The sequence below is a fragment of the Lipotes vexillifer genome, unplaced genomic scaffold (genome assembly GCF_000442215.2).
Source record: "Lipotes vexillifer unplaced genomic scaffold, Lipotes_vexillifer_v1.1 scaffold1136, whole genome shotgun sequence".
Classification (NCBI taxonomy): domain Eukaryota; kingdom Metazoa; phylum Chordata; class Mammalia; order Artiodactyla; family Lipotidae; genus Lipotes; species Lipotes vexillifer.
In genome coordinates this window covers 48,955-66,562 of record NW_006769631.1, presented here as the reverse complement: position 1 = coordinate 66,562, position 17,608 = coordinate 48,955, and the positions used below count along the sequence as shown (strand labels likewise).

The 17,608-nt window shown below is 54.9% G+C and overlaps 1 protein-coding gene across 5 annotated transcripts in view; it reads right to left on the bottom strand.

Moving 5' to 3' along the window:
* Window positions 1-17,608, bottom strand: part of VIPR1 (vasoactive intestinal peptide receptor 1) — a 34,405-nt gene that overhangs the window by 2,940 nt on the left and 13,857 nt on the right. For 2 of the 5 annotated variants that reach the window (XM_007445683.1, XM_007445684.1), the window contains exons 3-12: window positions 15,557-15,664; window positions 11,074-11,180; window positions 9,584-9,687; window positions 9,025-9,157; window positions 4,637-4,790; window positions 4,043-4,103; window positions 3,771-3,837; window positions 3,315-3,406; window positions 309-438; window positions 37-78 (exon numbers count right to left, since the gene is read on the bottom strand). In XM_007445683.1, coding sequence (XP_007445745.1) covers window positions 37-78; window positions 309-438; window positions 3,315-3,406; window positions 3,771-3,837; window positions 4,043-4,103; window positions 4,637-4,790; window positions 9,025-9,157; window positions 9,584-9,687; window positions 11,074-11,180; window positions 15,557-15,664 — 998 coding nt within the window. Of the gene's footprint in view, window positions 1-36; window positions 79-308; window positions 439-3,314; window positions 3,407-3,770; window positions 3,838-4,042; window positions 4,104-4,636; window positions 4,791-9,024; window positions 9,158-9,583; window positions 9,691-11,073; window positions 11,181-15,556; window positions 15,665-17,608 lie in introns of all 5 variants that reach the window. The other 3 variants (XM_007445686.1, XM_007445685.1, XM_007445687.1) reach the window with 3 other exon arrangements.

Below are 17,608 nucleotides of genomic sequence, written 5' to 3'. Positions count from 1 at the left end.
CCCCCCCCCCCCCCCCAAGGTCTGAGAGGGGCTTACCTCGCCGTTGAGGAAGCAGTAGAGGATGGCCACCACAAAACCCTGGGGAGGAAGGGAGCGGGAGAGGTGAGGTCGACAGCCCCTGGAGCCCCAAACCCTGCCCCACCCCTGTGTTCCCCTGGCGAAACAAAGGGCCAGACATACAGCTGGTGCTTAATTAATACTTACTGCAATGAAAAGATTGGAATCTAGTGGCAAGAGGCCAAGGCCCCAGGTGAATTTCCTCCCTTAAAGCCCAGAGAAGAACGCAGCCTTAAGTCCACGGTTCATACCTGGAAAGACCCCACGACGAGCTCAAAGACCATTTTCACTTCAGCCTTAAAGTTGTCGGGGAAGAAGGCAAACGTGATGTAGTGCACTCCAAACAGGGGGATCAGCAGAAGGGTGGACTTGGCCAGCCTCCTGGGGGCAGGGGAGGGGCAGGCAGTGGGTATGGGCGTCCACACATGTGGGCACATGGGGCACAGGAGACGGGGACAACGACCAGGACGTGTGAGGATAGACTGTTGGTTCCCATCCGTCCTATGTCCACAGCTGTTTCTGTTCCATATCTGCAGTGCCTATGACCTCATGCCCCCCGGGCCTCCTCCCTTGGACTTCCAGCTCCAGTGAAGGAGGGACAAAGGGAAGAGGTGGCTTTACCAGAATCCAAGGACAGGGCTACCTGGAAAGGGTTGGGGTCCTATGGTAGAGGCCTTACTAAGTAAGTGCTAAAATCAACACGGGAGGAGTCCCTTGAATGAGATGGGAACATGTTGAGAAGGGCTTCTTGAATGAGCTCGAGCCACAGAGAGATATAGTCGGTGCCAGAGACCATGCCAGAGTCAATGCTGGAGCCATGAGAGAAAGTCTGTAGCTTCCCTCGCCTTTGTCCTATCTAATACCCTTCCAGAGCCTCCCACTGGTCAAATTTAACTAGAAGTAAGTGGATAAAGAATCCTAGCAAATGTAGCTTGCAAGGAGAGGGAAACCCCTCTATTTTCACTTTCTAGAGGAGAGAGTATAAAGGAGGGCCAGGGCTCGATCCCAAGGATTACGTGTAATAGTGGTATTTCAGACTCTATGGCCGCTAACGGGGATAGTTTATTGAGCAACAGGAGATCCTGGTTTCCCTTCCCCTGGTCTCAGTTTCTCCAATCTGCACAATGGGGCAAGCGTATGCTCAACATGGTCAAGTAACGGAAGTGGGGCCCACTGTAAACTTGGAAGCGCTTTGGGTGCTATGAAATACAGTGCATTTATGAGAGACCAGTACTCTACTGGAAATGAGGGCGTTTGGGAAGGAAGTTTTTGTAATTGGGTTGCTGACCACAGATGCCCAAGGCCACTTGGGAGGATGATGCGTGCTCAAGTTTGTGCCTGGTCACCAAGGATGACTCAGGGTCAACTAGTAAAGCCCTGTCTTTGGCTTCTCTGCTGCATCTACTTCCCCAGGAGTTGCCACCTTTTCTGGGATTACACCCCTTTCCACCCTACCCCCGCTCCCCACACCAGTACACGCACCCCCAGAATTCTCTGGAGGACCAGCTCCTGCTTCACCGGCCATGTGTGCTCAGCAGGGTCCACAGTCACTCTAAATGACTTGCCCCTTTCCCATGGAGCAGAGCTCATCCTGTTTCAGGCCTCCCAGCCACTTGACCTCATAGCTGGTCCAGGCAGTGTGAACCCACAGTTCCCTGGCTGGGAGAGGTCTGAGGGGCGAGTGTGTCTCTGCCTCTGTGTCTCCTGCCTTGGCAGTCAGTCCAGGTAGGCCTAGCCCTGGGCCCGAGGACCCACAGCAAACTGGGGGCAGAGGAGCTGGCCTTGCCCCTCCACTCCTTCCTGGACCTGGTCCCCAGCCACGCCAGTATCCCGAGCACTGCCCACCGCTCCTTGACTGCAAACCTATCCCACGTGCCTGAGGCTGACAGATGGAGGCTTTCTTTAAATTGGAGGCTTGTGGGGAGGTGGAGAGTGGGAGCTGACAGTCCCTCCGCGGGGAGCTCCATCTCCTACTCCCCCCACCCCTTCTGCCTGCCGACAGCTGTTCAGTTTCCACCTCACCCACGTGGACCTGGTGATGACCGGTTCTCTTTGCCTCAGATTCAAGCCCTTTTGAGCAGTTGTATGTTGGGGAAAACAAGGCCCCACAGGGAGAGTAGAGGAGGAGGGGGCACAGGCCTGATGTGCTACCCCCTGGCAGACTGCAGACCCCTGCAGGGCCTTCCTTTCTCAAACTGGAAGGGAAGCTCCACCTCCACACCCCGAGGGAGGAAGTGCTGTCACACCAGGAACGGGAGTCTTAGTCTCATCAGAGAGAATCACAGGATTCCAGAATAGAATCCTAAATCCAGCAGCTCGTGACATTCTAGCCAGGAATCTTAGGACCACAGCACAGATTCCCCAGAGAGAAGCCAGGCCCAGGAGAACATTCTGGATCACAGGACTGGAAGGCCTCTGTGGGACACCCCAGGTTTGTCTTGTCTGTGCAGTGCTGATAATCAATCTCCTGTTCCCATCTGTGGGCACACAGACCGACTCACCCTCCCACAGCCACCCCATTCATGTTTCTGTAGTTCTGTCTCCAGCCTTGTTGTTCTCATGAAAGCCTGCCTGTTCTCCAGGCCCCCCCAAGCACAGGAAGAGCCCTCACACCTTTCCAAGCAAGGATATGACCCCTGTCCCACAGACACCGTGCCCTTCCCCTGCCAAGACGATGTGCTCCCAAACCCTAGAGGAGGAGGGAGTATGTGTCAGTTTCCTCATCTGTGAAACGGGGACAATTTGGAGGAGACTGTACAGACGAAATGAGATGATGCTTGGAAACCCCGTTGCACACACCTGGCATGTAATCTGTGGATGCCGTTACTACTCTCAGGGAGGACTGAGTCCCGAATACGGCCATTTCCTTGGTAGACAGGGGGCTCCCCCGGGGCATGCATCTACTGTGCCCCTTTTCTGTGCCAGGCCCATGCCAGGGACTGGGCACACGGTGTGAACAGGACACACGTTATCTACTGTGTTCTCGAGCTCTCTGGCTTGACAGCAGTTACACAGCGGGGCCGATCACCTGCTAGGTAAGTCATGCAGGAGAAGCAGACCTGGGACTCATGGGCCTGGTGAGGGTGGGACTGGGCAGGGGACACTCGTGCACTGAGCCAGGCCATGGGGGCAGAGGTGGGCAAGAGCAAGGTGGGTTTTTGATGATTCTGGAGGGGGGCTTCCAGGGGACGTGGGATGATTTGTGGACTGGGGCTGGGGATACCGGGAGAGCCGGGGCCCCGGGCCCATATACTCACGAGTATGGGCTGCTGTCACTCTTCCCGACATCCGGGGCCCGCAGTTTGTGAACCAGGATCCTGATGATGCGAATAAAGAGGATGAAGTTCACCTGGTGGGTGGGGGCCAAGGTCGGGTGGTCAGAGAGGGGAGGCCGGCCCCTGGGCTGATGGCCTGTCTTCTTCCCCAGGGCCCAGCTATCCGTCCATCTTACCTCTCCCCTGGCTCTTCCCGCTTCGGGGAAGTCATCCAGGAGCTCTCCCTCACATCCCTAAGGGCTGGGCCTCCCAATCTGCTTTCTCTACTCTAGAGGAAGAACTGGTGGGGAAAGGGCTGGGGACAGTTCTGCATTAGGCATTGGGAAGCCTAGGGTTCAGTTCTGACCTAGACACGAATTTCCTGTGGGACCTTGGTCAGTTGTCTACCCACTCCGGGCCTCAGTCTCCCCATCCCTAAGTGGTGGGAGGAGGCCTTACCAAGATGGAGGCGAGGATGGGGGCCTTTATGATCCACCACAGTGAGGAGATGATGGTATCCCAGCATCTGGGCAGGGTATGGTGGGGGAGAATGAGAGAGATTGTCCTTGGCCAGAGAGAGTCAGCAGTCCTCCTGTTGTCCCCGGCTCTGCCCCCAAACCCTTTGGAGACCCCTGGCCCAGAGTCTGTTACTCCCTGGTCCCCCTCATCCCACCTGGGGGATCTGCCCCGAGTGACAGCAGCCAGGAGGAGGGGGTGGGGTGACAGCTCACCCGTAATCCTCAAAATGGATTCTGATGATGGTCCACACCATGGTGAATGTGCTGGGCACCCCTGTCAGGGCCAAAGGAGAGAGAAAGAGGAGAGAGTGTGGCAGGAAGAGGGGGAGATCAAGGAGGAAGAGCCAGGAAGAGGCAGGGAGAGAAAACGGTGGGTTTCCAACGTGGCCACCTATGGTGGCATATATAGGTAGCTCAGTGCGCAAAGATTCCTCAATGAGGGGGTGAAGCTCTATGTCTGAGGGACTGTGTCTGCCTAAAGGGGACTCGTTTTCTCCTTTTGGCAGAGGCACTGTATAGATTAGCAGTGGTCCTGTGTGTTTCAAGGACTGGAGGGGAAACGGAAGGATGCTCAGAGGACCTGTCTGTTCCACAGGGCAGCTCGAGGTGCAGCTGCAGCCAGAAGGCACCTGCCCAGGGGTCAGACAATGGGAGGGCTTTTATCAGCCCATGGCCGAGTGCCTTGCAGGCAGGATCTGCAGCCCAGCAAGACCTAAGGCAGCAGGCTGGGCTGGCACCCACCCCCTAGTGAGCTCCCCAGGCTTTGCCCCCTGGTTCCCAGCCTGGCAGCCCTCCCTGGTACCATACCCCAGCCGATGAATATGTACCCCCAGAAGTACTTCCTCTCAGAGAAGAATGAGATGGCGAGCAGGGTGTGCAGGTAGAGGCCCTCCACCAGCAGCCAGAAGAAGTTGGCCATGACACAGTACTGGAATAACACCACGGCAGCCTTACAGCCCACCTGCAGGGGGACGAGAAGAGGGGGCCCAGCGGGGCTAGCAGGGGTCCCTGCCTGCCCACATCTCTGTCTGGGGTGACAAGCAGGATCGCAGTACAGCCAACTTACTCTCTTAGTTATTTTTGTCTTATTCCCTTAGAAATATACTCCGCGGCTTTCCCTTTATCCCTAATTTTACATCATCTGATGATTTGGAATAAGCTTGCAATTTTAATTATCCACCCCTCAATTTATCATCAATTCATTTTCCTATCTATATATCTAGCCACCCACCTACCCATCCACCAGACCTACCCACCTACCCACCTATCTATTTATCCATTTACTTACCCACCCACCCACCAGACATCCACTGCCAACTCACCCATCTATCCAGCTACCATCCAGTCCTCCAACCATTAACTATCTATCTGCATCCATCATCTTCCGTCTATCAGTCCACCCACAGACTCACCTGTCCGTCTCTCCATTCATCTACTATCCACACACTAGACATCCACTACCAACCCACACACCTAGACATCTATCCATCCATTCATTTATCCACTTGTCCATCAATCTGCTCATCCATCCAACCACCAATATACCCCCACCCATGATCTATCCAATTTTTCTTATTTTATCCATCTATCCTTCCACTTAGTCATCCACATACTATTTACTCAGTCGTCCAGCCACCAACCCATCCACTTACCATCCCCGCTACTCATTTATCTTATTCCTATTGTGATTGAAGGTAGCTGGAAGACGTATAAGGGAGAATTCTTGCTTGCATTAGCAAGAATCCCTTGAAAGTGTAGGGATATGGGCTGTGGACTGTGGAGTGGGGTTTAGATGGAATTGCTGGGGGAAAGATGGGGATGGAGAAGACGGAAGAGGGGGGTGAAGTAGAGGTTAGGAAAAAAAGGAGAGTGGAGGGATGATCATTCCTCCTGGGGGCCAGAAGAGCTAAAGGAAGAAGGGGTTCCCCAGGCAGGTGAGGACAATGGAGGAGTTAGGAAGACCCCTGGGCAGGGAAATCAGGGGCTCTGGGCGGCCCAGCTCGCATGATTAGAAGGTCTTCTGGGCCATCTGTCCTCTCCCAGAAACTATCTGCCGGTGCAGATTGAGCCCAGATACCTGTAAGTCAGAGCTTAAAGCCACCCTCCTCCAGGAAGCCCCTCTGCCTTCATTCCTCCTTGTACTCAGAGAACACAGGTTCCCATCCTTTCCTCCTGTGCCCTCGGCTTTGAGGCACCCTCAGAGAGCAGCCTACCCTCCTCTCCCAATGGTTGGAAAGTCCTTCCCCAGGTCTTACTTCAGTCCCTCCTGTTACAGGCAGTCTGTTTCCCCCACCTTCCCTCGTCTGCTTTACAGCAAGAATAACTCAGCTCTTTAACAGGACTATTATCTGTGCTTCTCCTTGCCTTAGAAAAGCTTCAGAGAGCTGCTAATGAATCGGGAAGCTCATTTCCACAATTATCCTCAAAAAGTGCACTGGAGGCTTCAGGCTGCTCCCCAGGCTCTGGGGCTCACACCGCACAGGTCTGAGCCCTACTCCCAGGCGGGATCATCTGAGGTGCTCTGGGAATGGCCAGGGTGGCTCCCCGGGGTGTTCCCTCCCCCTTGTCAAGCACAGTACTGGAATAACACCACGGCAGCCTTACAGCCCACCTGCAGGGGGACGAGAAGAGGGGGCCCAGCGGGGCTAGCAGGGGTCCCTGCCTGCCCACATCTCTGTCTGGGGTGACAAGCAGGATCGCAGTACAGCCAACTTACTCTCTTAGTTATTTTTGTCTTATTCCCTTAGAAATATACTCCGCGGCTTTCCCTTTATCCCTAATTTTACATCATCTGATGATTTGGAATAAGCTTGCAATTTTAATTATCCACCCCTCAATTTATCATCAATTCATTTTCCTATCTATATATCTAGCCACCCACCTACCCATCCACCAGACCTACCCACCTACCCACCTATCTATTTATCCATTTACTTACCCACCCACCCACCAGACATCCACTGCCAACTCACCCATCTATCCAGCTACCATCCAGTCCTCCAACCATTAACTATCTATCTGCATCCATCATCTTCCGTCTATCAGTCCACCCACAGACTCACCTGTCCGTCTCTCCATTCATCTACTATCCACACACTAGACATCCACTACCAACCCACACACCTAGACATCTATCCATCCATTCATTTATCCACTTGTCCATCAATCTGCTCATCCATCCAACCACCAATATACCCCCACCCATGATCTATCCAATTTTTCTTATTTTATCCATCTATCCTTCCACTTAGTCATCCACATACTATTTACTCAGTCGTCCAGCCACCAACCCATCCACTTACCATCCCCGCTACTCATTTATCTTATTCCTATTGTGATTGAAGGTAGCTGGAAGACGTATAAGGGAGAATTCTTGCTTGCATTAGCAAGAATCCCTTGAAAGTGTAGGGATATGGGCTGTGGACTGTGGAGTGGGGTTTAGATGGAATTGCTGGGGGAAAGATGGGGATGGAGAAGACGGAAGAGGGGGGTGAAGTAGAGGTTAGGAAAAAAAGGAGAGTGGAGGGATGATCATTCCTCCTGGGGGCCAGAAGAGCTAAAGGAAGAAGGGGTTCCCCAGGCAGGTGAGGACAATGGAGGAGTTAGGAAGACCCCTGGGCAGGGAAATCAGGGGCTCTGGGCGGCCCAGCTCGCATGATTAGAAGGTCTTCTGGGCCATCTGTCCTCTCCCAGAAACTATCTGCCGGTGCAGATTGAGCCCAGATACCTGTAAGTCAGAGCTTAAAGCCACCCTCCTCCAGGAAGCCCCTCTGCCTTCATTCCTCCTTGTACTCAGAGAACACAGGTTCCCATCCTTTCCTCCTGTGCCCTCGGCTTTGAGGCACCCTCAGAGAGCAGCCTACCCTCCTCTCCCAATGGTTGGAAAGTCCTTCCCCAGGTCTTACTTCAGTCCCTCCTGTTACAGGCAGTCTGTTTCCCCCACCTTCCCTCGTCTGCTTTACAGCAAGAATAACTCAGCTCTTTAACAGGACTATTATCTGTGCTTCTCCTTGCCTTAGAAAAGCTTCAGAGAGCTGCTAATGAATCGGGAAGCTCATTTCCACAATTATCCTCAAAAAGTGCACTGGAGGCTTCAGGCTGCTCCCCAGGCTCTGGGGCTCACACCGCACAGGTCTGAGCCCTACTCCCAGGCGGGATCATCTGAGGTGCTCTGGGAATGGCCAGGGTGGCTCCCCGGGGTGTTCCCTCCCCCTTGTCAAGATGCCTGAGATACCACCATCACTCTCTGGAGAAAGTCTCCTTTTTTTTTTTTTTTTGGCCACACCTCGCAGCTTGTGGGATCTCAGTTCCCAGGTCAGGGATCAAACCTGGGGCCTTGGCAGTGAGAACGTGGAGTCCTAACCACTGGACAGCCAGGGAACTCCCTGGGGAGATTCACTTTCAATTTCACTCTCTGGGGAGAAGGTACTTCTGACCCCTGAAATAATGCACTGCCTCTGAGGTCACTCATGAGGCAAAAAGTCACTGACCACAAGGGACGAATGGGAGCCAGGGCTGGTCTTGAGCTCTCTGTCTCAGCTCAGGGGGCACTCAGGGAGGGGGCCCTGAGCACAGAATCACCTGGAGATGGACCCCTTAGTGATGGGCGATGAATTCCTTAAATGCTCTCTTAACCTCCCTTGCCCAGGAAGGTCCGGAGTGACTGAGGGAGGAGGGCTGTGTGGGCTCGGACTGGCTCCAGAAGGCAACGGGGGGAGTAGGAAGCGGGGCACGGTGAGCAGAGCCATGGGTATGCAGATGGCAGAGAGGAGGGATGGAAGGAAGCTTGAATGTCCTTGCACGATGGGGAAACTGAGCAAGGGATTTCCCTAGGGTCACATGGGAAGTTAGCAGCAGAGGCGGGAAGGGGGCTGTGGGCTCTGGCACGAAGTGTACCACTTTGCACCCAGGAGCGGTGTTTTTCATTGGCAGGAGTAGGTGTGTGAACTCCCAGATGGCCAAGCACCATCTCCTGCTGCTGGGAGGGAAGTGGGATCCTAGGAGCTGGCAGGCAGGGTCGGAGGGGGGCCATCTTTGGAGAGAGAGAGAGAGAAAGAGAGAGGGAGAGAGAGAGAGGGAGAGGGAGAGAGAGAGAGAGAGAGAAGGGGAGACAGGGGGGAGCAGAGGGAGAAGAGGAGATTCAGGTGAGAGATGGAAGAGGTGGGCCGGGGAGGTGGGCCTGGGCAGGTCCTCACCGAGCCCTTGGAGCAGTGGTCCGACTCCCCGCTGTCGAAGAGGGCCAAGTCTTTGATGAAGACAGCGGTGGCCCTCAGGATGAAGGATATGAAGAGATGCATGTGGATGTAGTTCCGCGTGCAGTGGAGCTTCCTGTGGGAGGTGGCCAGATCTGGGAGGCCGAAGGGGCCTCAGACCCCCGCCCCAACCAACACGTCCAGTGCTCTGAGGAAGGGTAGGGCCTGTAGCCTCTGAATGCAGACCCCACCCCGAAGGGGGGCCCTGTCCCCAGGTATCCTACCCATGTGTGCAGCCTGGCTTGCAGGTGCCTCATTCCAGGGCACAGGCCCCGCCCTCTGGTGCCCTATCCCCGGGTACAGGGCATCCTGTGAGGGATGAGGCCGACACAGGTGAACACTTTGAGCACCCTGCTGCCTCTAGGGGAGGCTGGCCTGGCGGGGGCGCTGGGGCAGGACTGTGTGCTGCCTGGGAGCTGACAGTGGAGGGGGCAGAGCATGCCTGGGTGAGGAGTGACCTGGCTGGTCTTCTTTGAGACCTGTTGCAGGAGCTGGTCCTCACCTGAACAGGCTCAGGATGGCAGTGGCGACCAGGAGGGTGGCGAGGGACAGGCTGTAGCCGACGGTGTAGCCAGTCTTCACAGAACTGTAGAACATTGTCTGCTGCTGCTAGAGGGAGGTGGGTGAGGATCTTGGGCGGGGGTGGGGGGACTCACCTAGGGGGTGTTGGCAGAGGCGGGGTGCCCTATACATCCTGCCTCTCATCCCTGCCTTGGCAGATGAGGAGGCTGAGGCCCAGGGCTCCCAGGAGTAGCTGAGTGGCCCCTTCCAGTTCCCAGAGCCCCTTCGTCCCTGGTTTCCACAAATGAGACAGGACTGCTTCCCAGGGTGGGGCGGGGGTTGAATGCCCTTTCTCTGCTCCTTCACAAGGGAAATGTCAGTGGACGAAGGAGCGAAGACCTCACACGACCCATTGGTCCATCCATTCATTCTTCAGTCACGTGTCCAACAGCCCATGTGGGCCAGCTCTGGGCTTGGCATCCTCAAGCACAAGACTGCTTGCCCTTCAGACCCCCCACATGAGGCCCTCTCGCCAAGTGGCGAGGAATGGACAATGGTAAAGAAGACGCTAGGGGGAGGGTAATTTCCCATTTGGGACTCTCAGAGGCTGGATTTAGCAGGAGGAGGGCAATCTGGCCTTTATGGGGAGGAGGGACAAAGCTGGACACCAAGGGCTTCCTGCTGGTCCCTCCCCATGGACACACACGCAGAGTCTTGGTCACTGGGCAGCCCCTCCTTCCTCCCCACTTTCCACACCCTGCTGGAACAGAGGCCAGTGGTCAAGAAGGATCCTGCCCGAGGATCTGGTGGGCTTTTAAGGCCTCTGAGGAAATTGCTGCCCTCTTGGGAGGAGTGAAAGCCTTGTCTGTGAAGGGCTTTGGGGGTGGGCCAGAGGTCATCACAGACAGACTACATTCACCCACCAAAGCAGCGAGGGGCTCCTAGCTCGGGACTTCAGTTATACTCCAGCCTCCCCATCAATATCCTTCCCTGGCTCCTGGCCCCACATCCTTACAGAGAACACCTATGCTCCACCTGCTCCAGGGCAGATCCCCATCCTGGGACTGAGGACAATGGTCCTGTCCCTGTCCCTGCCCCTGATTGGCTCCTGGGTATCTGAGGCTGGTTCCTTCCAGGATCCGCACCTCAGTTTTTCTTCTGCATGTGACAGGTGGGATGGGCTCTGTCTGCCCTGCCAGGGCTGGATCAAGGCTCCCACGAGGGAGTGGGGTGGCCTGGCCTGGGGGTGCTGCTTCTGCTTTGATGCTGTGAGTCATCCTCCTGGAAGCCCCCTCCTGGACCCTGTCAGGGGAGCCAGGGGATATGTCCCTGGGAATGTGGGCCTGGAGAGGGAGGAGGCTTGAGGAGGGCAGACCCTGCGAGTCCTGGCTCTGACATGGAAGGCAACTGTGCCCCTTGGTGGGAGAGAGTGGAAGGAGCTAGCAGGCCCAGGTACTCTAGCGTGTGTGTGTGGGGTGCACTGAGGCCCACCTCGTCCAAACTCGATGAGTTGTCATCCAAGCCACAGGCAACGGGATAGGGACCAGGCTCCAGGGGCGTCCAGCCCTTGTCAGTGCAGCTGCGGCTCACGTTGCGGCCTGGGTGGAGGGCAGGGGCAGAGAAGAGAGAGGTTGAGGCAGGGAGTGGGCAGGTCACAGGAGTAGGCATGGGGCCTGGCTGTCTCTGTGCTCAGCCCTACTCTCACCACCCACTGTGGCATCAGGCTCCAGCTGTTACGACCTGGACACCCAGGGCTTCTCGGGGCAGCCTGGGGCAGGGAGAAGCACCGCCAGGGCAGCCAGGGGATGTACCAACACAGATGACAGCCAGAGCAGACATTCCTGTCCCTTGTCGTGTCTGAACCTGACCCCAGGCACAATTTAAACTCTGATCCTTGTCCAAGCAGCCTGGATCCTTGGCGTGGTATGATCCCTGACCCTTGTCATGAGCTGAATGCTGACCCCCGTCACAGGGCCACGGTTGCTGGTGTGGCAGATGCTTCCTTTGTCTGTCCTGTAGGTACAGACAGCAGCCTTCTGGCTGCGGCAAGGGGCCCAGGCCTGCCCAGTCTTCCTGGGTCAGCCTGCCTGGGCCTACGGGTCTGGGTTTCCTCCCACGCCTGGGGGCTGGGGGTTCAGATGTGCTGCTGGAGAGGGACCAAAGGTGAGGCAGGAGGTGGGTGGGAGTCGGAGGACCTCTGATAAGGGCGCAGGTGTGCAGTCCTCACACACAGAGAAGGGGCACCTGACCAGGCAAAGGCAAGTGTGAGAATAATTGAGCTGCACACCATTGCAGAATCTCGGGGCTGAACCACTAAGGCTGGCACTGTCCGCTGTCCCCGGAGGACCAGGGCTGCAGCAAAAGGGCAGGACCACTGAGTGGCCATGTGAGGTGAGGGGTGACCCCAAGGCTCCCCACTCGCCAGGGAGGGGGGAGGCTGAATAGAAAATGGGTGAGCCAGAGAAGAGCGCTCTGCCCCCATCCCAGGACTCATTACAGAGGCACTGAGTCCAGGACACAGCCTTCCTGCCAGGCTTGTTGTGGGAGAGGAAAGGAGGAGAGGGAGGGAGGGAGGATGAGGGGAGAGAGAACAGGTGGGAGTAGAAGGGGGCAAGAGGATGAGGAAGAAGGGGGAGGGGAGGGAAAAGTAGGGAGAGAGATAAGGTGAGGCGATGGAAAAGAGCTGAGAGAGAAGATGGGTCCTGACATCCCTGCCGTCTAGCTCCTTTCTCACCTGCACCACCACCATCAGCACCTCCATGAGCACCAGCATCACCATCACCATCACCACAACGCACGTTTTGAGAACTTTTCCCAGGTACGCTGGACAGAGCACTTCAGGCATATTATCTTTTTGAAGCCCCTCAACCACCCAGTGGGAAAGTAATCCCATTTCACAGTTGAGAAGTAAGGCTCCAAAAGGCTGGTCACTTGCTCAAGGCCACATACATAGGACAGGGTAGAGCAGGTGTGGTCCCATAGTCTTCCCAGGTAACCCTGGCCCTCATCTGCACTGAGGTGACTGAGGACTTGTTTCGGGTGTCCAGGTGCAGAGCTGTAAGAGGCGTCAAGACATCCTGAGCTCAGAGAGGGTCACACCGCCCCTCCTCACCCCCTCAGCTTTCTCCCGTTGCAGCAGAGGGTGGGCCGGCCTGGAGGCTTCAAGCAGCCACTCATCAAACTGCAGGCCCTCCTCAGCCCCAGATCTCAGGAGCTCACTGGGGGCCTGGAGGCCATGCCTCTTCCCAGAAGCTTGGGGGACTGTCCCCACCAGACTGGGGCAAGTAGGAAAAAGGGGACGAGGCCAAATCAGCCAGCCTTAAAGCAGGGACACTAAAGCTCAGGCTTTGGGTTCCCCACTGGCCGGAGGGTCCAGGGCTCGATGAGGCCAGGTCCATGATGTAGTGGACACCTGGGATTATCATGAATTAAGCTAGCGAGCCTGGGTGACCCATCAGTGTCTACACAGCAGCTTCACATGCCTTCTGTGGGAGCAGTGGGAAGCAAACATTAATGTGTTAAGGCTCGTGATCAGGAGTTACCAACAGTCCCATTAAAAGGGGGGATGCCAAGGGTGAGAGAGGTTGGGTGACTTGCCCATGGTCACACAGCAAAGAAGCAGCAGGCCTGGGATGCAGACCGAGGTCAGCCTGACTCCACATCTTTTTGGGCTCCCAGCAGCAGCTGGAGGGGGACTTTGTCCCTTGGAGCCCCGAGTGCCCAGAGAGCAAGGGAGGGCAGGGGATAGTGGGTCATCTTCAGGGCTGGGCGGCCTCTTTGAAGAGCCTGGGACTGAAGCCCAGGACTCCAAGGGAGCTGCTCTTGAGATGATCTGAGTAGAAGTCACCATGGGACCCTGAGGATGAGTCAACAGTCTCTTGCCCAGTCTGGGCTGGGGAACCGACAGACCCTGTGTGTGCAGAGGGGGATACGGAGGGTACGAGAAAGGGCAAGGGACTTTAACCCTGTGCTGGGAGGGCCACTCCACATCCTCCCAGTCGCCTCCCATTTGTCATGTCTCGAAAAAGAAGCCACGGCTGCCCTGCCCCCCCTCCTCCCTCAGTTCTCCACGTGAAAAGCCCTACTCGGTGACTGGGGCTAGAAATCGGGGGTCGTTTTCTCCCCACTCCCCTCTCCCCTCTCCCCCATCAGTCACCAGTCCTGCCCCAGCTTCTCTTTTCTCGACACCGGCACCGACCGTCTCATCTCCCCTGGATTAGATAGGAGCCGCCTGATGGGTCTCCCTGTTTTCCTGCCCCTCCAACCCGCTCCGCACCCTGAATCCTGGAGGGTTGTTCTAAAATCTAGACCTGATCGTGGCACTCTCTTGCTGAAATCCTGTCAATGGCGGCCCACCCCAGCCAACCAGGGCAGACGTCTTAGGTTGACAAGACCTTCTTATCTACGGTTTCACGTGATGCTGCGGGGAGGAGGTGTCCCACAGACCCCATAGGCACAGGTAATATAGACTGTGCTGTCTTCTTATCAAAATAGCCCTCCTACTTTTTACTCTTAAAAAAAGTCTCTTCAAATATTTAATGGCAAAAACACCACAGGTGAAAGACATGCAGACCACAAATAAAAGGACTAGACCTCCACAGCTGGGAGACTGGGATTGACATATATACACTACTATGTATAAAATAGGTAACTAATGAGAACCGACTGTATAGCACGGGGCACTCTATTCAGTGCTCTGTGGTGACCTTAAAGGGAAGGAAATCCAAAAAAGAGGGGATATGTGTACATGTATAGCTGATTCACTGTGCTGTACAGCAGAAACTAACAACAACTGTAAAGCAACAATACTCCAACAAAAAATAAATAAATTGAAAAAAAAAGGACTAGACCTCCACAGACATTTTGGTGCCTTGGTGAGCAATCTTTGCCTGGCCACCCCTCCTTCCCAGGTTCTTTACCCAGCCTGGCCAAATGATGTCTTTTAACTCTCTTCAGCTTTTTCCCTGTAGAACCAGGTCCCTTCCAACCCTTCCAAGGAAGACACCCCTTCCCCTGTCCTGTTACCCAGAGGGGCAGGAGTTGGGGTTGCCATCACTCCTATCCCACACTTCCCTTACATGCAAACTTTCCTCTTTGGAATTGAGGCTCACACCTTCTTCATCTAGTTGCCCAGGAAAACACAGCCTCTTTCCTTTACGTATTCAGCCCCTAGCCCAGTCTCCTATTTCTTGCCATCACTTTCAGAGGCTAAGGCTGCCAAGTATAGCTAGACAGGTTGTTCACTGCACAACAAGGGCATCTGGCTGATGAACACTGGGGGCTAAAGTGTACTTCATATTCAGCTTGTCACTAGGTAGGTTCTGGTGAGATGTTGAATCCACCTGAGGAAGGGCTGCCTTTCTCTCATCTGCCGAAAGGCTTGGTGTGGGCCCCCCTGAGGCTGGCAGCCTCGGGGTTAGCCAGATGGTGGGCTGGACTCCAGGTTCTCAAGTGAAGGATCTGCCTTTACAATTCCAGCAGGGACAGAAGGAAGAGCCTCAGGAGGAATGCAATTAGCAGGCGCTTCCGGGGATCCCAGGAAAGGCTGGTTGCCAGGCTCTGCTGAAGGGAGCATTATGAGAGCTGCCAGAGGAGCTCATCTCCTGTCTGCCCAGGTGCTGGGTCCCGCTGGAAGAGGGCTGGGCTAGGTGGGCGCTGGCCTGGAATATGGTACACCTGTGGCTGACTCTCAGGGAGGGCATCCGGATCTCTCCCTCACTGCTGAGGTCACAACACCGGGCACTGGGGAGCGAAACTGGCCTGCTCCAAAGAGACCGTTTGCTCCATCTCCCATTCCCACTTTACAAATAGGGAAACAGGTCCAGAGGGGCAAAGGCCACCTGGAGTGAGAGACTTTCTGCTCATCCTCTGAGCCCACCTCCTTTGCCTTCTCACTTCCTTGAGAGGTGAGTCCCTACTCCAGCCGGCTCTACTCCTGCCACCAAGCTCCTGCCCTTCAACCCAGGGTTCTTACCTTGAATGGGCGAGAAGAGTTTAAAGATGAGAGGGCAGGCCAAGACGACCACCTGGCCCCGAGGGGTGGCTGGCCAGCAGGTGAGGTTGTCCCACATCTTGCTGCAGCCTGTGGGGTGAAGGCAGAGGACACATGGGTCAGCGTGGCCACCAGGTGCCTCCAGCCTTGGGGCCTGAGCCCACAGGCACCCACTCTTTTCCTCCTCCTCCAGGCTCCCACCTTGAGGAGCCTCCAGTCTGAGAGGGGAGGCACAGCCCTGCCCAGGCTGTACAGGGAAGCGGGAGAAGGAGGCATAAGTGCAGCCCCATGGTCCTTGGTGAGAGACAGAGCGCCCCCTGTGTGTTTCAAACAGTGGTGGGGTTTTGTTTGTTGCAGAGACTAGGGGGCCTTCCCCGGCATTCAATGAGCAGGCGACAGGGATGCCAGGCAGGTATCCTGCATGGTCGTGCACAGCCATGAATTGTGTAGTGTTTGCGACTTTCAAATGAGTTGCTGGGCGTTTGCATAGATGAAAACCTTTTGTAATGACCAGAGGCTAGACTCTTACTCCATTTTACATATAAACACAAGGTACTTATTGTACGGGTTTGACAATATGAGTTTTCCAGGAATGCAACTGCCAAGTTAAGGAAGAGAAGACTGGGCTTCGTTGTGCTCGAAGAGTTGTTCTCACTAAGAGCTGTTCAATGTTTTGGAAAATCACCTACGACAATGCTGCCGTGAACCTGGGTCGGTGATGCAACCAGCATATATATCAATCTATGTTTAAAGCTCTCACATTCCCAGAATTTATATTTATAGGTACAACCTTTAGACTATGTCTTCTTATCTTTTGGTGTGATTGTGCTGGAATGTACACATAGTATTCCAGCACACATAGTATTTTATTATGTGTGTCTTTATTTTTGTTTTACGTTATAACTAGAACATCATTTAAAAAACTGTGTCCTAAATTTCATTTTATAATAGTAAGGGAGGCATTAGAAACTATTTCTTGTAAAAAGGAGCAGTTGGGTATGATAGGGTGATGAATATATTGGGATTTAGCTAGTTCTTTAGCTAGTTCTTCATAAAACTCACATACAACACAGATGCCTCCAACCCAGTCACACTGTGAATTGTGACAGGGGTGGTGATTAGGGAGTGAGTTTGGAGAAAGCCCTGCATAGCAGGCTGAGCTCTCTACTGTGTACCTATTAGCCTTGAAGGCCTGGCTGGTGACAGATGCACAGACCCCCTAGGGGTCTCTAGGGGTCCACTTTAATAGGCAGATGCAAATGCCACGGTTTTGCCTGTTCAGGGTCTGGGTGGCCCTGAGGAACAAGGACTCCTCTGGATGCCGTCCCCGGAGGGAGGTTTAATTGTCTCTTTGCAACCCTGCCAGTCCCATAGATTTACTCAGGAAACCTAACCCCTGAGCTAAAGTCAACTCCAGCTGGGCCAAACCCAGCCCAGCCCAGGTCCGAAGGTTCCCAAGTTCCCAAGAAGGGGGCCTGGGAAGAGGGGGTGGAGGGACATCCCCACTTGGGGAAGAGCCTCCGGCCTCTGAATGCTTCAGCCGACACCGGGGAGGGGTGCCATCTGGGGCTGCGGTAGCCAGGTGGCACCTGCAGCTGAAGGCTGAGAATGCCTGGATCTCCGTGGCCTGGTCAGAGTGCACAGCCTCCCTGCCTTGGGGACCTCATCCGCTACCACTCATCCTATCCTGAGTCTTCTGTGGCCTCACTCTGGCTCCCAGTCTCTCTCCTCCATTCCTGTGCCAGCATCTCTGGAGGCCATGTAGCTGCTCTTCAGGCCAGTCAAATCCTGCTAGTGATTTAAGACCCTGTTCATCATATCATCAGCAAACATTTATGTAGCCTTTATATATGGGAGACACTGTTCTACCCTCTTTACATAAATAACTTATTTAACCCCCTCCCATTTTACAGATGAGCAACTGAGGCACAGAGCGATTATGTAACTAGCCCCACGTCACGTCGCTGGCGAGGGGGACAGCCTGTTCACACGCTCCATCTCCAGCAAACCTCTTGCACTCTGCCTGGTCTGAAG